Below are 26,943 nucleotides of genomic sequence, written 5' to 3'. Positions count from 1 at the left end.
TCATCGAAATATCATGTTATAAATCCCTGAGATGTGATACTGGGCAATTAATTTCGGATGCACCACGAGTCTCTGCTGCCAGCCTTTTTTTGCTTTCCTCAGTGTATTTACAAGGCATTTAAACAATGATTCATATAGTACACCCATCAAATTAGTGCATTGCCAGAGTGAGGGCGAAAACTGATCCCATAAATCCCAATGAAAAGGTGATTGTCAGTTTTCCAAAAAGACCTAACTTTACTATTGTATTTCCAGGTCCTACATTCCCACATTCCTACATTCAGCAGCTGAATGTTGATTTTGGTAGTTTTAGTGTAGGCTCTGTACTGTTTTCTTACTGCACAGCCTTAACAGTTGTGTCAGTTTCTCTGGATCCTGTTTGGCATTTGTATCTTATGCGACGCTTTCCAAATTAAGTTTATAGATACAAATCTAAGGAGTGTACACAAAATGTCATAACCTTTTTTTTTAGAAAGAATGAAGTGAGAACAAGAATAGGGTATATTCTCTTGAGTATAAATCTAGAATATAAAGCGTGTGAATGTATCCAACGGGATAACATTTCTTAATTAAATTTACCTTCTAAATCCTACATTCTAAATTCCTTGATTTAACTAAACCCAAAGTGGGAAAGATACTTACATCCAACCAACGTCCATGCAGTGGATGGTAGGTGGGGAAGCCTGGATTTGGAGGTAATATGAGGAGCAACAAATGCCTGAGCACTCCTTTAATAGTGAAGCTGCGGGAAGATAATGATACTCGAAAATGCACATATAGAGGTAGGTTGCATGAGTTGCATGCAGAAGAGCTAATGTAGGGTCCGATCACACAATGCAAGGGGATCAGCGTATTGCACAAGGCTGTGATTTACATGACAGAAAAGACAGCCTATGATCAAATTGCAACAGCTGTAAACATGAGCACAAAAAATCCTTAAAATCATTGCAGCTATGAGAAAGTAAGAGGAAACTGATGTAATTATTGTAAATTGGTTTCAAAATGCAAGCAGCTAAGGGTTGCAAGCATGAAATTCTTGGACATATCAACCACCTTTTCTTTTAATGGCCACCCGGAAGTCTGAGGGTAATAGTCCTACAGCCAGATTGATCATGTTAAATAAATACAATATTCTTTTAGGTACTTGATTTATTAAGTGTTTTACAAACAGGAGATCGATGGCCAAAATATTGAATGTTGCACTCGTTCCAGAATTAGTCAAGATTTGTATACCTAACTCCACATATATGTACCTAAGCGGTACATATGTCTTCAAGGAATGTAGATGGGGAGATATGAATAGTAAATCTATACTACCCTATATGCCCTTACCTTTCAATATTTTGTCCCTAAATTTTCTGTCTTTGATATTAGTAATAACACGATAGTGCTGGTGTTGATATTCAGCAGTAGTATCTGTGCCTGAAGGATACTCAGGTTTATAACAATAATGCACTTTGTCAGTCAGTATTGCTGCAATTACTGACTTGCAAAGGATGTATGACGTTACAACGCATACTTTTACAACGCCTACCTTTACATCGCAAGTTTTACAACGCATACCATTACAACGCATAGTGCTTTGGGGCGCTGGATAGTGAATAGTTTAATTTACTATTCCAACTCCAGTCCCCGTGGATAGTAGGGAAGGTGTTGGATAGCACATTAAACCTATTCCCTATCCTAGAGCGCCCCCCAGCGCAATGCGTTGTAATGGTTTGCGTTGTAAAAGTTGCATCGTAAAGGCACTGCGTGGTAAAAGTTGCGTTGTAAAGGATGTTTACCACTTGCAAAAGACTTGGGGGCATATCATCAAGGTGGAGTAAAACGCAATCGCTGCTTTTGCGTCCGTTTTCAGGCGAAAAGCGGCGATAATTATATCGTTTCGCTATCGCGTGAATCCTTGCCTTAGAGCCCTTTCCACCAACGCCAAGCTTGGCATCTCTAATGAGATGCAAAGTGGGCGTACCTTGCCAAACTTCCATGGAGAATGTCACTAATCGACATTACTCCAATCAACAAGGATATCGCTAACCTGCTTAGCGATGTTAAAAGTAGCGCTAACCGCGCTTTACACAGGTTTCATTACACCTGCTTCAAAGCTGACTTAGCCATAATATCCAATGGGAGGTGGATAATATGGCTTAGTCCACCCTGCCCTATCAGCAAAGTATTGTCTGTCGTAGTGCGATTATAGCTGGTGTTCCAGCGATAATCGCACAGTTTCGTAGCTAAAGCTTGGATTTCTATCGCTTTGGAGATAAGCGTTGCTGATAGCACGCTATCTCCGCGATGGAATTCAGCGATAGCCAGCGATAATTATCCTAGCGCTAAGTGCGCTTAGCGATAATTATCACCGGTTGTTGCTGATATGCCCCTTGGATTCCAAACTGGAACTACCGGTGTAGACAGGCAGATGTGTGTGGTGCACTCTCCCACTGCCTATTTGAACGGCTAAAGACATCACTGACACTTGACTAACGTGTCATATGCAAACTGGCATCGCACTTAGTAGCGGCTGAAGAAAGCTTTGAGTAGAGCTGGATGCAAGTGCTTTAATCTCAGATTTCTGGCAAGAGCAGTTTGTGACATTTCTGATTGCTGCTGAGAAAGAGAGCACCAACATCTGTCAGTAATACATATTTCAGTCTATACAGTGGCCAGTGTAAGCTATGTTAAAAGAGAGGCCTGACTGCTGCAATCTGCAACTATTTGCTAGAGTGAGCTATGCTTGAGCTTCCTCAACGAGGGAACCTGGGGATTGTTTTTGACAGCAACTTTGCTCTGTGATCCCCAGGTTAACAAAATAGCACGCAACTCTACATTCTTGGGAAAGTCCTTGTATCATAGACTTGAGCTAAGTAGAATCTTTATATTGGCGCACCTCGACAGCTGTTATATCCCCTACTCTGGTCTGAAAAAAAACTAATTGACTGCCTCCAAAGGCTTCAGAAATAAGGATTATGATTATGCTTTAACCTATGTAAGTGATACCTTATAACATTTGCTCTTAATAGTCTCCATTAGCTCCAAGTCAAAGCCCAGCCTAACTGCTGAAGCAGGCAAACGTCTATCCCCCAGCCGCATCTCACCACATCTTGCCACATCTCTGTCTCAATGATGGTCCGTGGTAGCAACCTACGAATGTTCAAGTGGGTGAAGCATGTAGGCAGATAACTAGGTGTTCAAGTATTTAGAATGCTCTGAGCCCTACCCTGAGGTCTGAATCCAACCACATGTGGTTCAAGAAATGTTCAGACTTGCCTTTAATTGTAAACAACTCATGGCTATGAACTTGATCAACTGGGTTCTAACTTCCCTTCCCTAACAGCTGCCTCTTTTTCCTTTACTCTGTTTAGTACTCTGAAGTTACAGTAAGGAGATACGCAGCACTGTAATACTTCAAAATAAATAATCATTGGGTGCTGCCATGTAACGTACGAAACCTCTACCTACAAACAGCGGATATTTTGGCCTACACACATTGATCCTGGTGGTTTAACTCCAGTCTGCAGAAGGAGTTTGCTGCCCCAGCCAATGAAGTAGAAGTCTGCCAATCTTTCCAGTCTAGGATGAGTTACTACTGCAAGGTCTAAATGCTGATAGGAGTGATAGCAGAAGCTGTTGAAAAATGTGATTGGACAGGGTCTGTAAAATCACATGCACAACATGCTGCGGTATTACATATGGTGCTTGTGTAATGGTATCCCCTTGCCCCTTGTGGACAGGGCTGGTTGAATGAGACTGCTTTACTGCATTTTCCTCATTGGACTTTGCGTTTCCCAGCTTTGGAAGTGCTGGAAGGTCTTGGGCTTCTGTTTCACTTAGTACACCTGATCTTCAAATTTCTCCAGCATTGTTTGGGCTGTAATGGTGCTAAGGGTCTGACTGCTGGTGCCGAAGAAGCAAGCTTCTCAACCCTGGTGAGGGCTTGGATGTGCAGTACACACTCCATGTAAGAGCATTTGTTGCTTATATCCTGAGGTTTGGTGCTACCCTGGAGGGCAGGACAAATAAATTGGCGGTTGTAAGGAAGGGACTTGTTTTCCAATTTCTTGCCAGTGATGCAGAAGAACCTGAGAGCCTCTGTTGCATAAGAAAGGTAAACACCTATCATAGGTAATCATCAGGGAGCAGTTCACTGACATCATTGCAGTCCAGTGCTGGGTCCCAGGTGGAGTAACCTGCTGGAGAAGCTCACTTCAACTTCCTCATCAATAGTAAAGATAGGCCATGAAAATTGAGCCCCAACCACCATCCTTAAGAAAACACCACAATCCTCGCAAACAATCTTTTAGAAGGTATGAAGGACCAGTTGCTTTATCCATCTGTTAATTTTTTTGGTGATTTCAATATTGAAACAATATAAAAAAGCAAAACCACTGCCCCATTACAAACCTTTCTTGAAGAAAAGCCTCTTACCTATAATTCCAGGCTCTTTACACATACAAATGGATGTAATATTGATCTATCATTGCCAAAAATGATCTGGTACAATCTTTGGGTCCATGTCAAGTGGAATGGTGAAACCACCTACTTCACCACTTTTACCTCAACTTCATCTCTGCTTCCCTTATTACTAAGCCCATAAAAGCTGAAATATTTTGAACGAACCTACACATTATCAACCCTGCAACCTTCAATGAGATGCTAATCTCCTTCAAAAGCATTTAACACCGCAAATAATGACCTTCAAACCTATACAGGATTATAACCGGAAAATGATGGACATTCTCAGTAGCCTTGCACCCGTTGAAAAGAAAAAAAAATAAACAAGTAGCAATCTCCCTGGGTCAGCCAGCAAACTAACTCCCAAAAATTCATTGTCAAAAAATGGAATATACAGGGAGAAAATACCCTCCTGGAAATAATCTCATACAGAAGCTCTTATAAAAATAAACTTTGCAAAACCAAATTATTCTTTCTCACAAGCAAACTGAAGAAGGGCAGGAATCATCGCAAAGATTTATTTAATATGTTAAGGCAACAGTCCTATATCTCTTACGTGTTTTGCAATTTGCCCAAGAATAAGCTTGCTTGGCCATCTGGTAAAGTGTAGGGTCAATGCCAAAGGTAAAGTGAGACGAAAGTCTAACTTTACGACTTTTGGTATTCACAAATGGCATTTCCTACTCGTAAATGCCCTTTGTGAATACCAAAAATTGAACTTTACGACTTTCAGTATACACAAAGGGCATTTACGAGTAGTAAATGCTCTGTGTGAATACCGAAAGTCTTAAAGTTAGACTTTCGTTTCACTTTACCTTTGTGAATCTGGCCCTATATATTTAAAACATTATTTAAATCAATGTCATAATCTAGTGCAAATAATGTGGATAGGTGTAATTATAAAAACAAACTATACAGTGGCAAAAATGATTAATAAACAATATAAGAAATAAAACATTGTAATGGTGTTTCAGAATTTCATTGCATGAAAACATGGAGTTAGCCTCTGTTCTCCAGTCCCTCCCTTATTGTCCCTTCATAAGCTGCCTTAACACCCAAAGGGCCTGTATGAGTTTTTAAGATGGCCTCTGGCCTGCTACATCAGCCAAACAACTGTCATGATGTCCTGTACTAAGAAGGGCATTCTCTGTCTGTCTCTCTGTCTCTGTGCTCATTGGGTTGTGGCATTCCCAACAAGAAGATAAGTCCAAGAGAGCCTTCCTGTGGCCTTCATGAAGTATGAATGCAGCTTTGCTTGCATCAGCAGTGTGGAAGTTAAAGACAATTCAAGCTAAAAGAGTAGGAGAATATTAAAAAGTGTGAAACAGTTCCGGCTAGAACAACGTAAAGGGTGCAGCAGCGCTATCTGCACCCCAGCGAATCCGCGCCCCAGTGCACAGTAAGTATCAGGCTGGTGTGCAGCACTCTGTGTTGCAATATTTAGATTTAATTACCAAACAGTTGTATGCTCCAACCAGCAGTGGAATAACTTTCCTAATTGAGACCCCAGTATTTTCATGGTGCCACATGTAGTAGGGATCAGCTGGGTCCTGATGAAAAAGCAGGGTGACATTTAGGCTATATTGAAACTGCTAAAACAGGTTGACCAAAGGATGCAGGAGTCAATAGCCACTCCCTTGGCGTTCTGCCTCGTTTTTAATTAGCCAAGCGTACCTCAAAAATAACATTAGAAGGGTTCACCCGTAGGCCATTTTTAACATTTGCAGTTCCCTCCTTTTCTCAGTAACAACAAAGTGCTCCCTCAAAGAGTGAGGCAATATTAGATGTACTGGACATAGGACTCAATGATGAAGTATGCCACACAGAAGTGTGGGTGAGAGTGGACTATTTGCCTGGGAGTAGGTTACACTTTTCTTGTATAAAAAAAGATTTTTCAGCAGAAGGCCTCCTCCTGTAGTTTTAAGGTTAATATTAGGGAACCGGTTCGTTAAGTAAATGTCGGCCTCTCCTGACCTGACTCCCAGCAGGCTACATTGAAATCTTCCACTGAATTCTTATTCATTTTCATGTTTTTTGCTATTTTATTCTTAGGGTTCAACAAAGTTGTGCTGCATCTACAGAAGAGTATTAAATCTCCATTCTGTGCTTGTTCCTGCCTTAATAGGAGGGCACCGTGCACCATATCCTCGCCCTTCAAATACAACCCCGTGATAAAGGCAATACTAGCAATTAAGCACCAGTTGTTTACATGATTGTCTCCATCAATAGCTATTATGTAAGGTAGAGTAAAATGTGCATTATTTGCTTTGAGCAGACTACTCAGCTGGATTGTACCAATGTCATATGTCTTCAAGACCACGCTCAAATTTCGGTTTGACCCTTAGAAGGGGGGGGCGAGTGAAATTGCAATTTTTTAAAGCATAATTTCAAGGAAATTAGAACATTTAGCACATGTGGCAGTGACATGAATTCAGGTGTACAGCTCACACAAGACATGTTGTGCTTGAACTAGTCCCCCATGAAAAAACACTAAGTAGAAATAAAACTTCCTGAAATACGTGAAAGCCAATAATCGGGGTTTAAAGTGGGTTTCACTCATGTAAAAAATGGCATTTTGAACTAAATGAAATGCCAAACACTGGAATTTGGATTAACATTTCAGACCTGCCAACTCACACGATTCCACCATGTGACACACATATTGGCTCCCTTCACACAGTCACCCAGTGAGTAGCCAAAACCACATGGTGGCAGGGAAAACGAGCTGAAAACCACTGTAAACTGAAGATTTCCATCTTTTCTTTGGTGGCTTTAAACTGCTGACGTCCTTAAGTGATGTGGAAACACCCCAGGACTTTGGCAACAGCTTTGGCAATTTTTGTTCTGTTTTTTGGAGGAGGGCGCTTGGGGGCGGGGCTGGTTCAAAATAGCCTCCTAGGTACTTCTCTGTTTGAGGCCCTGCTCCTCCAATGCCCTGCCCACTCCTCACACAGTGAAAATGTTGTTTTAGTTGGCAGGTCTGATATTTGGTATTACGAAAGTGGCGCTGCAGCCCTTTTCTTAACTAGAGCGAGTTGTGTACCACAAACAGCAGTGAGTGGTTTCAGCACGTGCCCGCAACGCCATAAAACAAAAGTGCATGTGTGCAATGAACATGACAACTGCACCGAGATTATTAGCCACAATTAAATCCCAGTTTTTGAGTTCCAGATATGCCATTATTTGTGAGCCTTTAAATTATGTGATAGCATTTTAACTGTATGGTAGATGTGTACATTTCACTGGAATTATGGAAAATAAAAGTAGCATTAGGGGGGGCTCCTCCGCTATGACGGAGGAGCGTCACCCAACTGCTTTTAAGAAGTGAGAAACATAAAATGACAATAACTTAGAGTTATTGTTATTTAATATTTTGTGTCCTGCTGCTTTGTGGTGGGCGGGTGGGCAGGCCTGCTAAGCTCTCCGAGCAGGGCAGGGGAGGAATGGTTTGCCCACTCCTAAAGCGTGCAATGACTGTTTCGTCGTCCCTCTCGGGCCGCCCAAAACAGTCATGCACACTTCCCTGTTCTCCATGCAGGCTGCATAACTGGCTGCATAGAGATCATGCCCACCCGTCCAGCCCCTGGCTAAGCACTATGTCACGGCGCTCTGACTAATCACAATGCTGCATTGCAGCGTTGTGATTGGCTTAGGGGAGGGAGCCTAGCTGCCTGCTTCCTGTTCCTGTCGGAGGCAGGAGAGCAGGAGCAGGAGAGCAGGAGCAGAGAAGATGCTGGACCCGGCCTCGAGGTAAGTTATTTTTTATTTTTGACGCCCCACACGACACCCGGCCCCCCCCTAACCCACCCACGCCTTCCCCGCCGCCCGCAAGTGAGTAGCAGTGCATACGCAGTTTATGGTGCTTTCAGTAAAAGAGGGTGAGTGCTAATGAAGCCACCATGAACAGGTTTCACTACACATGTATGTGAGGTTAAAAGGTCCTACAGTGCAAACTTGACGCAAAGGTGCACTTTAAAAAAACAATGTTTCTCATTAAGAATGTCTTATTCGCTTACTTAAAAGAATGGCAAGTTTCATGTTATCGATTCCTGATGGGGTCATGAAACAAGGCTCGAAGCTGAAACCAAGATCTTGCACTGGATCTGTCAAGCAGAGAGAAACACGGAGTTAGGATCATTCAAAATAAAATACAAGAACGTTCATGGAAATTTCTGTAAAAGGAGAAAAAATCTTCTGGTCATTAGTACCCCAAAGCAGTAGCCCCAGTGAAAATCTTATCACAAATCCTCAACCTATGCTGACATTAGGTGACATTCTATATATCCTGACATAAGATAAGAAACTGGGTGAAACATTCCCCTTGTCACTTTACCTTCACACTGACAACCAATCACCCTCTCAAACTTAACTTTAAAAATACGTTGATATCATGCCCCTTAAAAACTCCAAAAGCGAGGATCTTCCTTTTTGAGCTTTGAGTGCTTCTGTAGCATCAGTGCTTAAATGGTAAATAAAACACATAAGTGCCTGGGCACTTGTCAGGGGGCCACTGCATCTTGCACCTCCCCTTGCCACCCCTACCAGTGCTGCCAATGACAGCACCAACATAACTACTAACCATCCCTCTCGTGTGACAATTCAGACTACTCCAGGCTCCTAAAGCTATAAGAGAGGCTTGGGCAGCTGGTATTTGTGATTTTTAGTGTATATTGAATAAATAAACAACTGTTGTTGTTCTCATTTCTTAACTGCTTTGTTGCGGCGGAATGCGGGCGAATCTGACGCGTGAGCAGATCCGATGGCCCTCGGCTGTCCTCCTCACACGCCCACCGTGACGTCGGCCGGCCGGGGGCCGTTGTACTATCGAGCTCTGTACCCCCCTTCGTTTTGCGCATGCGCAAGAATGGTGCGCATGCGCACATTACGGCACATGACGTGGCACCACGCCCACCATCATTCCGTGTACCTCCTAAAGTTTCGCATTTGCGCATGCTCTATTTAAAACATGCCCTGGCATTGTGCGCTGCGGGTGCTTCTGCTGCGCTGCTGTTCTGCAGAGGCGAGAGAGAGCGCCCGCAGGAGAGAGTGCTGCAGGACGGGGAGCCCATGGGAGGGAACCCCAGCACTCCCGCAGGGTACTGTGGGGGCGCCTGCACACACGCCCGAAGAAGGGTGGGCTGGGGGGCGCTACCGTGCACCCTCCCTGCTGTGCCCCCCTGCCCGGTCCCTCACACCACCTCTGACGGACGGTGAAAGGCTACTCTGGGGGCGCCCCCACACATGTCCGAGGATGGGGGTCTACAGTACACCCCTGCCAGGGCGGAGGATGGGGAGGCACTCAGCCCGGTCCTCCCCCACCCTTAAAGGATCTAGGTGGGGTACCCCCTCGGCTCTTAGACAGTGCCGAGGATGGGGGCCCCCACCCAGGCGGCACACTACTCGCCTCCCCACACTTCTGAGGACGGTGAAGGGCTACTGTGCGGGGCCTCACGCGCCTCTCTCGCCTCCGTAGGATGGGGGGGGTTCCTGCAAGCGAAGAAGGGGCTCCTCCCGTTTGTTGAGTGGGTGGGCGGGCAGCCACTCTGGTGTGGTTAGGGGGGGTACAAAGCTCGATGGGAAAACAGCGGCAGATAGGCCGAACCTATCGAAATCTGCACCCCCCGTGACGTAGGGGGTACAGAGCTCGATGGGGGTACAGCGCTCCTTAGAACACCGTCCGACACATGGAAGGGGTTAATTAGATGTCGCCACCATGTGACAGACTGCCATAAGTGCTGGTGCCGAGCACCGGAAACTACAGCTCCTATTAACCCCTTCGATGCTGGTGACGGAACCGTTCCGTCATCAGTTACGGCTGAGCTGTGCTGATGACGGAACGGTTCCGTCACGACCGCGCCCTGTTCTGGAATGTCCAGCACAGGGCGCGGCTAACGCGCCGCACGGAAGCGGTTAAGCACTGTGTAGCATCCTGATGTCTGCATCCTGTAGGGACTGGCTGACCCTTGACATGTCCGTGTCTGAATGTGTTTCTAGTGTTAGAAAAATCTGGCTGTCAGCAGTGGTGATTGCAGTGGGTGTCCCGTAAAATGGAGGGGACACCATTGAGCTTTAAGAAATATCTAATCAGTGCCTGAATGATGATGGGCAAGAAGAAGGAACCATAACAGTTTGGGCTTTCCTATTAAGGTTGGTGCCTTGAATCCTTGTGTCACTTAATCTTTGGGGCAGGAGTTGATGGTCGTTTACAGGTAGGGTGGAGAACGGCGACGATTGTGTTCTTGTGATTTTACCAGATTAAAATGAGTGCAGATTCATCACCTATTTTGGGACAAAACCCGATTTATTTGCCAGAGAGGAGGTTATATTTTTCGAGCGATGAAATCAGAAATTTGACTCGAGGCTTTCTTTCCAAAGAGCTTCCTCAGAAGGCGGCCATTTGATTGAATCCTGCAGGTTGCTTGGGTCCGGTTGATCAAGTCCTTGCTTCTTTAGTGATGACTTAATGTAGGATTTTCAGTTCATCGGGGAACACCCGTCTTGAAACACATGAGATTACTAATCACTCTAGCCACTCTGACGCATGCAATGCCAATGGAATGGAATATTTTCAAATCTATTTAGATAGCACTGGCGGTCGCTAATCCAGTGCTCGAACCATCCTTGATACATTCAAATGTTTCTTTTCTAAAAACTGTATTGAACGTGCAGAGTTTAGGCTTCATACTTGTTCTGATACAATTCAGATTCGAATGGCAAGGTGAAGTTGCTTATTGCTTTAACATTTGCAGGTTGTTAGTTCTTTGATGAAGTCATCCGCCAGTGGGTTACAGAGCTCCTGAGAGGGGTTTGCAAAGTTAGGAGCAAATTTACAAGCCCCTGGCGCCTCTTTGCCTCTTTTACGCCGCCGTTGCGTCACTTTTGTGACACAGCGGCAGCGCAGAAGAGGCGCCATGGTGCGGGGTATTTACAACGTGACGCATCTGGGAGATGTGTCACGTTGTGAAGCCCTGTGCCAGAAGTAGGCGTTCCGGCGCGCGCGGGGGTGGGGGACGTTCCAGCGCAGGAACACCTCCTAAAAGTGGATGAGTGAAATCTACAAGATTTCACTCGGTCACTTTTAAGCCCATGCTGGAGCTGCGTCGCTCTTGCGACACAACTCCAGCAAAGCGCCGACTTTTCGGCACAGATGCGTCACGCATCTGTCCGTTTTTGCCCCATGGTGCGCCACATTGTAAATGCGGCACATCCATGGTGGCGGAGCCCTGACACACAATAACTGGTGCAGCCCTGCTGATATGCAGGGATGCACCAATTATTGTAAATCTGCCCTCTGGTGTTAGAAGCTTGGGCCATGACATTCAGAGTTGCATTTGAAGAGTTCTTTATCACTTTCTTGAGAGTTGCTTTACAGGCTCCCTACTGTTGATGGAGTTGGTTTTCCATGTTCTGATAATGTTATTTTCTCCACTATCTTTCAAGGATTCGAGTTATGTTGTTTAGACCTTTATATAATGGTTGAGTTAGTAAGCCCTATGATGGTGTTGTATGTTTCACATATTACATAAAGAGATCAATGTGTGAACCTGAAGTGGAATGTTGGTAGCATGGCCCACACTTATGTTTTTAAATAAGATCGTCACAGAAATTGGATTCTTTTTTGAGGTGCGTGTCTACCCACCTCAAGGAGCAATCACAACACTTGTCAGGGCGAATCCTCAAAATTACTAAATTAACATAAGCTCAACGTCCTGGTAGATATGGCACAGAGCAGACCGAATTCAGTAACAACAATGTGTAAAGTATTTATGCAGTAATAAAGTCAACAAGCAAATCAATAAAAATCCCACACCAAAATATAAATTAATTTGCAAAATTGTATAAACATAAATGACAACAATCCAATGAGGGGAACAATATATGTGAGTTTTTAAAGATTCAAGGTAAAATAGCACCAAAAAGCACAAAGGTGCAACGATAGTCTGTGGTCATGTTAGATCGGGACATAGGTGCAATTTGAGACTGACTGCGGTACAGCCCGGTCTGGATACACTAACCCGGTACGTTGTGGTCAAAGATTATTATGTTCTAACATAGTCCTTTAAATACTAATCCATCATAGGAGTACACTTTTAAAGCCCACCCTGACCTCAGGGGAGGCACTTAGAGACTAACACAGTGTTAGGTATAGGCCAACAGCAGCATCCAGTTCAGGTTCAGTTGCCACTGATCAGTAGGGTACGTCCAAGGGAAGGACCGTAGCAGATTGTTGTCCCTCTGTAGCCACAGAGGAGGTCACCCATCTAACCTTTGAAGTCCACTTCTTTGTTCTGGGTAAAAGAGGAAGCAGGCCCAGCAGTGGTGGCTGGCATACATCAATGGTGGCGGTGGGGAGGCGGGGGAGGGTAGATGGGACGAGGGGTACATAAAAAATTAAATTAAACTTGCCTCCTTGCACATCCTCCCACACCATGTCCTCCTCGGCTCGTCGCTCCTCCGGAACACAGAACAGGAAGCACCCAGGCTGAGGCTCCTCTGAGCCAATCACAACACTGCAATGCAGCATTGTGATTGACCTGAGCGCCGTGGTAAGGCGCTCGGCCAGGAAATGGGGGCCTGGGCATGTTCTCCACCCAGGCTGTTATGCAGCCTGAGTGGAGAACGTGCTAAGTGCGAGTGAACGTTTGGCCGGCCCAAGAGGGCTAGCCAAACATTCATGGGCACTTAGGGAGTGAAAACCTCCCCTGCTCTGTCAGCAGAGCAGCCCCGCACCGCCCTGCCTTGCAAAGCTGCCGCGCTTGCAATAGGAAAATATAAAATGATAATCATTTTCAGTTATTATCATTTTATTTTTTCCTTACACAGCTGAAAAGCAATGGGGCAACGACTTAGCGGACGAGCCACCACAGAGGTCCAGTCCTTCATGGCTCCTCTCAGAGACAGCAGAACCAGCCCTCTTCTGATCTTCTGCAGGTCAAGAAAGTTTTCTGAGGTGGGTGCCTGGAGGTGCCACATTTATGCCTGGCACTAGTTCATGGGTGGGAATGATGCCTCCTGGACATGCCCTAACTAATGAGGTAAAAGTTCCTGGGGCCAACCATACTGACTTGGCACTTTTGTAAGATGGCAGAAGTCTTTGGCCACACATAACATGGACTCTGAGGGCTAGGTGTGTGTGTGGGGAGTATACTTTGGTAATCCTAGTATCCTCCCACATCTAACACTAAAATCCAGCTTGAGGCAACCACTGTACCGACAATAAACCCAAAGCCAAAATTCTGGTAGTACACAAGCAGAGTCCTTCAGCAATCAAACAGTGTATTCTCAAGAACTGCCTTGGCACCCTGTTCACTCGCAATACAACTAAAATGACCTGCCACCTTTTCTATCATAACCACTCTCGTGATGATTTGTAATGGCTGATTATAGTTGAGATATTTTCCAGTACTAATCAAATATGAATCTTCTCAGAGAGAAAACAATCATGGGTGTATATTCTAAACATAATGTTATCATACTAAGCAATAAAATTCCTTGGAATCAACTCGATAGTATGAACCCTTAACTTAATAAAGGATTCCTGATCGGCCAGATAAGGATTAGAAACTACTGATGATTCTGAACATATATACTACATACTCAGTTTGATATTCATATCCATTTACATATATACAAAAATGTCAGACTGATCAATAATATAATTGCATTTCTTCATAAACAGTTTTCTCTCTGTTTGGAGTTATGAAGTGTACATCCATATTCTAGATAAATTGGTGCATTGATACTAACTGCTTCACTAGTATTAAGGTATATTAATAACGACCGAGTTACAAAGGAAGAGCTTCGGCACGTACATTATACTATAGCTCCCAGCAAAATAGGGAAACTTATGAGATCACACGCAAGCACGGTGATGTGAATGCAAGGCAAAAAGAGTGTCCTGATAGATAGGCTATGCGGCATCAAACACAGAAAGCATATTAGAAAGCTTGAGTCAACTCTTAAACAACAATACACGACGCAGGTAGTATGTAGGGAATTGGTGACATGACGCCCTTGAGGACGTAAGTAGAATGAGTGATTGAGTGTGCGCTGGAAATCAATTTTGAAGTATAGAAGAAGGCAATTGTTCCAATGACACTGAGCAAGAGACCCACATCTAGGTATACCCGTCCCACCTAGGGTGACACACAGAAGTATACAAAAAAATTATGGATGGAATTCTCAGTCACTGGTAATTACTGAGGGTCGCATCCCATGTGTCATTATTTTGCACACCATGCCGCATCAGCTAGGATCCAGCCTATGCAAATCAGTCTTGACCCTGCTCCGGTGTGAACAGTCCAGCTAAAACTGCTAGGTCAAGCCCTCCCGAAACTGTAACACAAGCAGTCCAGGACCTGTTTTTTCCCCTATTTAGGCCTCATCTACCAGCTATAGCTTGGTTCCAGGGGCACAGTGTGCATGGAATCCATGTCTCTGTATGCCCATCCCACTTAGGGTGACACACTGAAGTAAACACAAAAGTGATGGCTGGAATGCCTGAATTTATCTCAGCCATTGGTAATTACTTGGGCCACATCCCAGTCCAACATTATTTTGCACTCCATGCCACCTCAGTTTGGATCCAGCCATATGCAAATCAGTCTTGACCCTGCTCCAATGGGAATATCCAGACTGAACTGCCAGACCAGGCCTCCCTGAACCAGAACCCAAGCACCCCAGGACCTGTTTTGCCCTATTTAGGGCTTATCAGCCAGGTACAGATTGGTTCCAGTGACATACTGTGCATGGGATTCACATCTGGGCATAACCATCACACTCAGGGCAGCAAATTTAAAGTGGTTAATGGAATGCTTGAATTAATTTCAGCAACTGGCAATTGCTTGGACCTCATCCCAATCCATCATTTAGCACCGACCAGTTGCTACGGATCCTTGAAAATTGACTGCAAGGCAGTTAGCCTTTTAGGGATCTAGGTTGGTGACTTGAATATTCTAGCAGTGTTTCTCTCTGTAGGTTAGCAGAAAATGTTTTGTCACTTCCCACTAAATTTCAGTATGGCCACCCCTCCCCTCAAAAACGCTTTAAGTTCATTCTCTGTAAGTACTCTTTTTCTGTTTACTCTTCATTATGGCTGCCGCCATCATAAGCTGCCCATATGCCGCACACTGACTGAGACACCACATAGCCTAATAGAGAACTCCTCTTCTACCCTGCTGAAATACAGTTCATCCCACTGCAGGATAGGTTCCTGTTTTCCCTGACTGCCGCAGTGCACACACTATGTAAAGGCCATTAACAACTGTCACCCTGCGCATTGCTGCATCTTTGATTGATTTGGCCCAGTGGTCCTGCTTTCCATTCTTGCAGATACTGTAACACAATTATTTTTCAAGTACTTTATCGCAGAGGATTTCTACCCCTCTTAATACAGGGTACTTACTCTCCTGCAGCTCATTTTTGGAGTTTTGTGCCCCTTGTCCCTTAGGACTAGCTACACGACCGGGTCATACTCCTCCATAACCCCAGGTATTTTGCGGCATGCACTTGCTATATTCCTTAACTCAAGACCATTGCCCAAGCATCTTTACTTATTATGCATTCATTTCTTAGAATATTGAGTTCCTTTCTGAAGTCTCCAGCACAGATGTGCAAATTCTCCACCTTCATGACCCCAAGTAAGTGTCCATATGGCATTATTTTTCCCTCCCTCCCTCCTTATATTTGCATATAGCTAACTCTCAGCCTCATACACACACGGAGGCGGACCAATTTAATTGCATCTAATTGTGTTTTTGGGCCATTCATTTATATGTTTGTGATATACAATTATTTCTGCATATCATACGAATGTGTCATATTTCGAACACAGAGACTATACACTTTAACACTTCACTGAACATTATTATTTGTGTATTGCCAACTGAAGATATGCAAATACAATTGATTATTTAATGACAAAAATATGAATCTATGAATCATATGGCATAGGGACCATTGTTTCTTCTTACTTGATTGGCATCTATCACAACACCGCTGATATCAAGGGGTCTGTCCGCAAAGCAAGCATCAGTGATAGTGTCAGGTAACATGCTATATTCTTTTACATGTGTATGGGTACATGCTTCTGAGCAGTGCAAAAAAAGGAAAAATAAAATGATAATGACAGGATGGCATTATGATTTTAATTTTCTCTACGGAGCCAGGTTGGGTGGGGCGGACTTGACTTATGTTAAAGTATAGGAGGAGTGGTATATGCAGTTATGCACCTTAAAAGTGAATTACGTATTGACCAGCCGTCTTGGGCCGGCCAAATAGTCATGTGCACTTAGCATGTCCTCCAAAGGGCTGAAATGCATAGCCTGAGTGGAGATCGTGCACAGGCTCGCAGTCCTCGTTTGAGCGCCGAACCAGGGTTCTCAGGCAAACCACAAGGCTGCTGTCATGATGAAAGCAGCGTTGTGATTGGTTTAGGGGAGCCTGGGTGCTTCCTGTTTCTGGGAGTTAGGAAAAGCAGAGGACGACAAGAAGCATGCGACGTGAACAGGTAAGTGATCTTTATTTTTATTTTTCATCCCCCGCCCCACTTCCCCCATTCCGCAGCAGCTGCCACGGCAATAAGCATCAGAGGGGGCTTTTACTCAGATAAATGCTGAAGGCCATCACAATAGCAATGATCACTACTGGATGTGATAGAGAGAATAAGAAGCTTGTCCATTTCTTCTTAGTCTTCTTTAAGCCTTCTAAGGGGATAGCTTGTTTTACAATGATGCCTTTAGATGATATGCTATGTTGTGTATATTCAAATACAATATAGTTCTCTTCCTCAGTTCTGTATTCCACCTTGGACCCATGAGATATATTTTCTACATGTTTCCATTCATAGACTTTAAGCAGTGGTGTGTTTATAAATTCAAGATATTGTAAGATTGTATATCTCTTTTGTGATTTTATTCTGTCAACTACGATAAAATGTAGTTTGCTGCTCTAAATTTGACAACTTTCCGCGGACATCATTTATGGGTAGCCAAGGATCAGAGTTGCGACCCTTGGCTTGCCCCTTGCGACCCCTGACACTGCTTTTGCGGCCCCTGGCCTCATTAATAGTAAAACACAGTGGCAGCTCTGATCTCCATGTTTTTGGCCCATTGTTTCATTACGCCAGCCATGAATTATTGTATAATATTCCTTATTATTGAAATAAAAAGTAGAGCATATGCAACTGGAATGGGACCTTTGCTGGCAGCTGAGGTAAGTAAAAATATTTTTAAAGATATGTTGTGTGTGTGTGCTTGGTGGTGAGAGTGTGTTTGTGTGAGAGAGGGAGTATTTATGGGTTAGCATGTATATTTTAGGCTTGGGTGGAGTTCACTGAGTTGTGCTCTGTGGAACTCTGTGAGGTGCCAAAAAATCTGCTGCTCTCCAAGGTGTTCCGTGAGTGGCGGAATGTGGTAAGTTGTGCTGATCGCACTGGTTTCTAGTGCCAGGAGTTTGTCCCACGCTGTAAAATCACAGTGAACGGCACTATACGTTGCGCCAGAGGGCGCTGTTTCTTGCTGCTGCACCGGGAGAACGTCTAGCGGGAGATTTTTCTTGTGCTCGATAACCCTGGGCGTAGTGGGGCGTAGTGGGGCGTAGTGGGGCTCCGCGGAGCTACGCGGAGAGGGCGAGAAGCTACGCCCACTCCCGCACTCCGCGTAGCCCCACTACGCACCTCCCTCCCGCTCTCCCCGACATACATTATTTAAGGAATTACAGTGATTAAAACAATATTAAAGCACTTACCTTGTCCGGGGCTCGTCCGGGGCTCCCTCTTTGAATAGCGTCCTTTCCTGGATACCAATGCGCATGCGCGGGCGGCCGCGCATGCGCATTTCTCCCGAGAAATGCGCATGCGCGGGCTGCCGCGCATGCGCATTTGTTTCCAGGAAAAGGACGCTATTCAAAGAGGGAGCCCCGGACGAGCCCCGGACAAGGTAAGTGCTTTAATATTGTTTTAATCACTGTAATAGCTTAAATAATGTATCTAGGGGAGGGCGGGAGGGAGGCGGGTGGCGGCCGACTCGGCTACGCCCACGGAGTGGGCGTAGTGTTGCCGGCTACGCTGTCTACGCAAAATGCGTAGAAGGCAACACTACGCCTACTCCGTGGGCGTAGCCGAATCGGGCGCCCACCCTTAGTGCTCGATAACTTTAAGTTGGAGAGCTGAGCAAAAGAAAAAACTCGGTGTTTCTTCGCGGAGCTATGCAGAACTCCGTGTGGAGAGGGCAAAACTCAGTGAACTTCGCCAGCGAAGCAGATTTTCTTCACCCACCCCTAGTATGTTTGTATATGACCATTTGTGTGGGAGAGAAAGTGACAGTCAATGACAGGTATTGAGTGAGGATAATGAGATTGAATGTATAAGTCTGAATGAGTCAGAGTGAGTGAGATTGAGGGAGAGCGAGTGAGAGTAAGGTTGAGCACAGATCAGTGTGGGCAAGTATGAGTGGATCAGAGTAATAATAAGTTAGAGTGAATGAGAACGAGTGAGTGAGAGCAACATTGAGTGCAAGTGAGTGAGAATGCCATAGTGAGAGCAAGTAGGTGAGAGTGACTGAATGTAAGTGAGTTAGAATGTGGTGTTATGCTTGTGAGTCTGCCCTTGACTATGGCTTACCAAAGGTATTTCTTGGCATATGGAGGCTTCCATGGCAAAATACTTATGCTGGCATACTGGGGCTAATTATTAACATGACAGGACCAGTGCCAACATATTGCACTAGCATACTAGATGTAGCACTTGACAAATGGGAAATCCATGGCAAAAGGTTGGCACTGGCATAGTGGAGGTAATTCTTGGTTTGGGGCATCCACAGAAAAATGCTGACACTGGCACACTGGAAGTAGTTCTTGGAATAATAGGCACCCATAGTAAAATATTGGTAAAGCATACTAGAGGTAATTCTTGCCATATGGAGTAATCATGTCAAAATGCTGGCAGAAGCACATTTGAGGTGATTCCTGGCATAAAGGGAGATAGCGGTGGCATATAAAAGGGGACCGTTGTGAGAAAGTGCTGTCCCTAACATTGTTACAGGTACACTTTGACATTCGAGTCCCCCATGGTATATGGCTAGCATTAATAGCAAAATCTCTGGGACTGGCATATTGTATGCAATTGTGGCCATGAGGGGGCAGCCATGACAAAATGAGGGCCCTGGCACAATGGAGGTTATTTTTTAAATATAGGGGCAACCATAACACATTTTGAAAAAGGGGGTCAACCTCTGGAAAGCATGAGGTTTCATTGGCTTGGCAAAGCATGAAAGGACTTATATATTCAACTAGTGACCTTTCAGAGCCCATGGCTTTTTAGCAAATATATGTGAAAAGGTTTGCAATAAAATGCATTATTTGATCCCAGTTTTCAAACTTTTCTTGGGAGGAGAACCCTTCCAGAAGATGTCTTGCTCATTCACTCCACTTACTACAGTTTAGGGTAAATATTATATTACCGCCCACCACTTTTAAACTTCATGTTGTCATCCTAGTATCGGTGTATCCAAAAGAGATATTTTTATTGTTTTTGTATATTAATCACAAAGATATTTTGGAACTTCAGTGGTCAGTTATTTTGAATTCATCCGGGTTAAGGTCAAGTCACATTGTATTTACAATTCAGGGTCAATAGTCATATGATGTCGCTTCCTTTGATGTCATTAGGGTAAAATGGTGTGTGATGTGACCTGCTACCCCTGGAACTTTGATGAATCAATGTCCATGCAACTTTCTCAGAACTTTTGATGATAATGCAGCCGTTTGTCATTTTGAACAAAAAAGCTGAATAATGGAAAGAATGCTTGAATTATTCTGAGCCACTGGTGAACCATCAAATTAGTACATCTTTTTCGCCCCCAGTGCCATTCTAGACAGAGATCTTCCATGTGCGAATCAGTTGTAGTCCTACTCCCATAGGACCACTGTAGCCCAAAGATCCAAGTAAGGTCCGATCCAGGCAGACAATCCCAGAACACAAGCAACCCCAGGCCAGTTTCAGTCTCTAGGGGCCACAAAACTGAGATGCAGCCCGAGAGACATGACCAAGAACTGTGCATCCTCTGCATCATCTCCTTCTGAAGCAGAACAATGCACAGCAGTGATGGTAGAATAAATACAGTAATAGAAATAGCAGCTGCCTAGCCTACCCCTACAAGTGAAATTATTGAAAATTATATACAAAATGCCTGCCCTGCTACACATTCAAAATTCCTTTCGTCAATGCTCAGGCCTTGTTCGACGCCCCACCATAATCCTGATTCAGGTTCAAAGAGGAGTTTGTACCCATTATGCAATTACAAGTTTCGACCCTCACCTGTTTTGCCTCCTTCAAGAAAAATGAAATATTCAAGAGTCTTTGCCTAATTCACTGAGCCATAAGTCAAGCAGGACCAGGTTACTTCAGTCTTTGAAGTTCAGGCCTTTTGTCTTCTCTAGAACTTTATGCTCTTCAGCTCACCTCTTTTTACCACCTTGGCAGATGTAGGACCATTTGTAACTCTGCAAATTGAAAAGGGGGGGCCCTTGGCCCCCCCGCCCGCATGGCGGCGCGGCGACCGCCCCCTTCTCCAGGCCTCTCGGTGGTGGGGCGTGCCCTTCCGGGCACGCCTCACCACCGATTGGGTGGCGCCCTCCCTGACCCGGATGTCATTCTAGGACTTCCAGGTCAGGGGGGCGGGCCGCAGGAGGGGCCGGGTGGGGGGCGTAGCCGCCTCCCCTCGCGCCCCTTAGGAATATAGAGGCAGGGAGCACCCAGGAGACCCTCTTGTTCCTGGACGCTCCCACACAGCTGGTCGTGCCCCGCGCTCGGGGGCCTCTTGTTTTCTTGTTTTTCTTGTTTTGTCGTTTATACAGGTCGGCGGAAGGACGGAGTCGACTGTGCCGGCGGGTCCAGGGAGCAAGAAATCGAGCGTTTGGGTCAGGAAGTGATCGGTTTTCAATTTCGCCGAGTTAAGGTATTTGCTGGGTTGGGGTGTGGACCGGAAGCCGGGTCGCGGTCTTCCAGGGTCGTGTGACGAGGTTTGTGGCCGAAAACGGTGTGTATTGTATGCGCATCCGCCTCGCGTAGAGCGGTTCATTGTTTCAGCGCCTCCCGGTAAAAAGAAAGCGAGCGGCAATTATTTGGGCGCACTTGTAGGCTGCTCCGTGTATCCTGCCCTCCAAGAGCCGCCCGCCAACAAGAGTTATCACACGGGGTCCTTTTGAGTAGGAATCAACGCAAGTGAGAGGGGAGGTGAAGCCGCCCGCCAGCAAGAGTAATCACACGGGGTCCTTTTGAGTAGGAATCAGCGCGAGTGAGAGGGGAGGTGAAGCAGGGTCGGTCAGGGTAGCTCCTGGATGGGAGACCTGCACCAGTGACTGCTGGAATTTGGTGCTGTTAATTACATTAAGAAATTAAGGCCTCAACTGTTTGTTTTATTTATTAAATAAAGGGGAAATCATCTGTAGTGGGGGTGAACCCAGAGATTAAGGATTGTGTGAGCTGCCATTAGACAGAACTAGTTACCTGCACCAGTGATTGGCGAATTTGGTGCCTTTTTATTAAAACTGTTTTATTTTATTGCATAAAATAAAAGGTTGACCCAGAGATTAATAATTTGTTCTATTACATGCAATTTTATGCGGTAGATTGGCATCTCGTGCAAAGCAGGCCCAGAGGAGTGAACAGGGGACGTGGTCACAATACCGGCTGTCGAAGTGCGCAGGATTTGAGCGGTAAGAGGAGAGCGGGGGGCTAGCATTTCATAGCTCCTGGTAGCCGCCGGGTGGGTCTACATTAGGTTTACTCACCCCTTACATAGCCGGATAAGCCGGTGGTGTTGCGGTTGCCGCTGCATGGTGCAGAAAGCCCCCTGGAGATCCTCCATCTGGTAAAGGTACAGACAAGCACGCCCGATTGTGTCACTAGCAGTGTAGCGGTTGTTAACATGCCAGGACCAAGGGGTGGTAAAGGAGGGTCTCAGATGGAGGTGATGATGCGTGCCATGATGCGGGAAATGGGCGAAATTAACAAACGGTTGGGGAAGATTGATGAATTGGAGGCTCGGATGAATGAGAGGTTTGAGGATACCCCTGGCCCATCGGGTAGGCCTGTTCGCCAGAGGGCGCCCCCCTTGCCAAGGGGGGAATTTGTTACCTCGCCAAAGACGTCTAAGGCCAAGAAGCCTAGGTATGCTGCCCCTGCCCCAGAGCCGGTAGTCCCGGTACCGATTACACCTACGCCTGTGATCCCAGCGCCCGTGGCACCGGCTCCAGCCATCCCGCCGGCGCTCCCACCTGTGGGGCCTGCCCCCTCTCCTGTGGTACCAACCCCAGTCACGCCCGCACCCTTGCCCATTGCTCCGGTGCCGCCGGTCGTGCCCCCAGTGGTGCCTGCGGGCCCAGCAGGTACTCCAGACTCAGTTCCTTCTGAATTGGTATCTCGGATAGCAGAATTGCTGCCGTGGTTGCGAAAGGGGGGTGTGTCCTTTGATTCATCTGATCATGTAGCAGAAGCGGAAAAGTTGGTAGAAAAGATTAAGGCTGCAACGGCTGTTGACAGTAGTGCGGGTCCATCATCTTCTTCCCTTACAGGTTCCTGTCCCGCCCAGGCAAATGGTGATAGTGATTTATCGGCCCAAGTACCCGTGAATGGTAAGGAAGTGTCCCTGCCTCTTTTGGGGGACGGCCTAGTGCCAACAAGAAGTGAAAACTTGGGCCAACATGTGTCCAAGGAAGTGAAAGAAATGATTTGGGCAGGAAAATATGTATACATTTTCTCTTTATTATTAGACAATAGGGAAATGGAACAGGCTAAGGTACTGAAGGAGTGGATGCACCCTAGTGAATGGAGGGCACAATGCTCCAGGTTTAGGGTGGAGGAGACTCTGAAGAATTGGATCAGGGCCTTTGCTGTCCTTTCGGCCATCACGGCAGAACGCCCCCCAAATGTGCAGGCTGCAATGGCTTGCTACCTGAGCAGGATTGTGGGGTGGAGTGATCAATACACTGGGGATGCGTGGAAGGAGTATGATGTTAATTTTAGGAAGGCCAAGGAATTTGACGCATCACTAGCGTGGGACAAGGTGGACTCTATGTCCTGGCATAAGCAGTTCTCAGGTGACACAGCCCCATCTCAGGCCATCAGTACAGTCAGGGTGTTCTCCGCAAGGCCCCAACAGCCCTTTCGGTCAGCCCAGGGGAACGAGGTCCCGGGGAAGAGTAAGGGGGTGGGGACAGAAAGGAGAGGGGTATGCTGGGATTTTAATAAGCGCACATGCACAAGACCCCAGGGCACCTGTAGATTCAGGCATGCATGCGCAATCTGTGGCCACCCGTCCCACCCCGAGACAACCTGCAGGTCCAAGCAAGGTAACCATGGTCATAGGGGAAGGGGGAAGCCAGAGTAACTTAGAGGAGCCGGGTCCCCCCACACCAATAGATGTGTTAGCATTGATCCCATGGTTGAATAGATACCCTGACCACGCAGCGGCCACCCTACTTCAGGAGGGGTTTTCACAAGGTTTTAGGATCCCGGCGGTCGGTTACACAGGTGGCGGTAATTGCAGGAACCAATTGTCGGTGAAACACAATCCAATGGTAGTGTCCGCCAAGATTGCCAAGGAATTGGCTTTAGGCAGGATAGCTGGCCCCTTCCAGGAGGTGCCTGTCCCTAATTTTGTGTGTTCACCGCTGGGGGTGGTACCTAAAAAAGAGAAGGGTGAATTTAGACTAATCCACAACCTGTCTGCGCCAAGAGGGGCATCATTGAACGATGCGATTGACGAAAGGATTTGTAGTGTTAAATATGCCTCTTTTGACCAGGCGGTTGCATTATTGCGTGCCCTGGGACCAGGGGCATTGATGGCTAAATCTGACATAGAATCCGCGTTCCGTCTCCTCCCTGTGCACCCGAGGGATCACCACCTTTTAGGTTTCACCTTTGAGGGCAAGTTTTACATGGACAAATGCATGCCCATGGGCTGTTCCATATCATGCGCCTATTTTGAGACATTTAGCTCATTCCTGGAATGGGTCATGAGACAGGCGACGGGCCATCAACAGGTTATGCATTACTTGGATGATTTCCTGTTCCTAGGCGCGGCGGACTCTCAGGAGTGTGCTTGGGCATTGCAGGAATTTTGCGTGCTCATGCGGGCTTTTGGGGTTCCACTGGCGCCCGGGAAGACGGTTGGACCGGCTACTTGTCTGGAATTCCTGGGCATTGAGATTGACTCAATACAGGGATGCTTCAGGTTGCCCAAGGACAAGGTGTCTACATTCAGAAAAGCTCTGCGTCAATGCCTATGTAAAAACAAGGTCTCCCTGCAGCAGCTGCAGGAAGTGGTGGGGCAATTGAATTTTGCACTGCGGGTCATCCCAATGGCGCGCCCATTCTCACGCTCTATTGCTCAGGCTATGAAGGGACTACGGGAGAAACACCACCGCACTAGGCTGTCAGCTGAGGTTCGCCAGGATATGCATATATGGATGGCATTTCTGGAGGACTTTAATGGCAGGGTAGTGTGGTCAGGTCCTCCCGCTACATCAGCAGAATTGGGTTTGTGGACAGACGCTGCTGGTAGTGTGGGCTTTGGCGCCATCCTGGGGAACAAGTGGGTAGCCCAATGTTGGCCTGAGGAATGGAAAAGATGGGGCTTGACCGCCAACATTGGCTTCCTGGAACTTTTTCCAGTATGGGTTGCATTGAAGGTCTGGCCAGAACATCTATGTAACCAATCAGTGGTGTTCTGGTCGGATAACATGACAGTGGTCGAATGCATAAACCAACAGGGGGCTCGCTGTCCGTTCATCCTGCGCCTGATAAAAGAGATTGTGCTTCAGTGCCTAAAATGGAATGTACTCTTCAGGGCCAAACATGTCCCAGGCGTCCTTAACAATGCAGCTGACTCCCTTTCTCGCTTTAAAATGCAGGTTTTCAGGGAACATCTTCCTGCAGCAGACCCCTCGCCAGCACAATTCCCGGCAGTACTCTGGCAGATTGGTGCCCCAGATTACAGGACCTCGTGGTTGCTAGCCTAGCCCCCAGGACCAAGACAGCTTACGAAGGGGCGTTTTTGTCTTACCGCACTTTCTTAGGACAGGAGTGGGAGGTCAGGTGGGCACAGGAGGACAGCTTTGCGGATTATTTGGAATGGATGCACAGGGAAGGGAGATCAGTGGCAGCCGCAACCAGACATAGGGCAGCGATCTCCTTCTTTGCGCAGGCTAAGGGCATGCGAGACCCCACCAATAATTTTATGGTGCGCAAGGCCATGAGGGGATGGCGCCGGTTGCAGGGCCACACTCCAGATACGAGAAAGCCCATAGGTGTGGCGCGACTGACAGCCTTATTACTGGCATTGCAGGGGGTATGTAGTTCAGAATGGGAGATACATCGGTTCAAAGCAGCCTTTTCCCTTGCTTTCTATGGGGCGCTAAGAATTGGCGAATTGGTGGCAGGGTCAAAAGGGGATAAGTTGGGCGGCCTACAACTGTCTAGTGTTAGGATCATGGAAGACACCATGTGGGTGATAATCCAGAGGTCAAAAACAGATCAGGAATCTCGGGGTCACACCATAGTGCTCCACCGGGCCGCGACCAACCCCTGTTGCCCGGTTTCTCATGTGGAGGTATTCCGCAGGCGGCGGGAGGGCACGGCGGGGGGGCACTGTTGTGTCATACCGATGGGACGCCTTTGACTAAATACCAGTTTAGGCGGGTCCTGGAACTGACGGTTAGACAGGCAGGGTTGGATCCCAAGGAATTTGGCACGCACTCCTTTAGGATAGGGGCAGCAACTGAAGCAGCCTTAGGGGGTCTCTCGGCTGAGAGCATGAAGAAGATTGGGAGATGGTCATCTGATTGTTATAAACGGTATGTACGGATTGACATGTTATGACAAGATGAGTCTCACGCTGTGTGTGTTTTCTGGTTCTTGCAGTTTCTCAAACCTGTGACGCAGGGGAGGAACTCACCGCCAGAAGTCGAGGGGCTACAACGTCACAGCACAAGCAGCAAGCGGGACGCGGGACAAGGAAGATCTGGATTGTGGGCCACTCTAATGTAAGGCGGGTGAAAAATGTTTTTCTTTCAGCTGACCGTAAGAAAAGGGCGGCATTGAAGGGGTTAGACATCTCATTCTTCGGGAGAGGGGGTCTGTGCCTTGGTCAGTTCAGGAACTTCTTTCAGGGACTCTTAGCTCAGCAGCCCGACCCCCCCGTCAGTGGTGATACTTCACCTAGGGGAGAATGACTTGGCCAAACTGGGGAGGCGAATACTCATTGATGAGATCATCTCCACTGCGGGGTGGGTCTCCAGGACCTGCCCGGGTTGCACAGTAGTATGGTCTCAACTTATCCCTCGGTGGCAGTGGCGAGGGGGGACTCGGTCAGGGCGTTGAATCACTCGGTAAAGAGGATCAACACACAGTTGGACAAATTATTCCGAGCCCCCCGGTTGCAGACGATCCCACATGGGTGTATCTGGGGCGCACAATTCTATCTGGGTGATGGG

The 26,943-nt window shown here is 46.6% G+C and overlaps 1 protein-coding gene across 1 annotated transcript in view; it reads right to left on the bottom strand.

Annotated features, from left to right (window-relative positions):
• LY86 (lymphocyte antigen 86) overlaps positions 1-26,943 on the bottom strand; it is a 156,265-nt gene that overhangs the window by 107,930 nt on the left and 21,392 nt on the right. Inside the window, exon 2 of the mRNA XM_078685820.1 lies at positions 8,466-8,552. Within this exon, the coding sequence (XP_078541946.1) occupies positions 8,466-8,552 (87 nt within the window). The remainder of the gene's footprint in view (positions 1-8,465; positions 8,553-26,943) is intronic.

This window comes from Lissotriton helveticus, chromosome 4_1 (assembly GCF_964261635.1).
Source record: "Lissotriton helveticus chromosome 4_1, aLisHel1.1, whole genome shotgun sequence".
NCBI lineage: Eukaryota > Metazoa > Chordata > Amphibia > Caudata > Salamandridae > Lissotriton > Lissotriton helveticus.
This window is presented reverse-complemented; position numbering and strand designations above follow the sequence as displayed.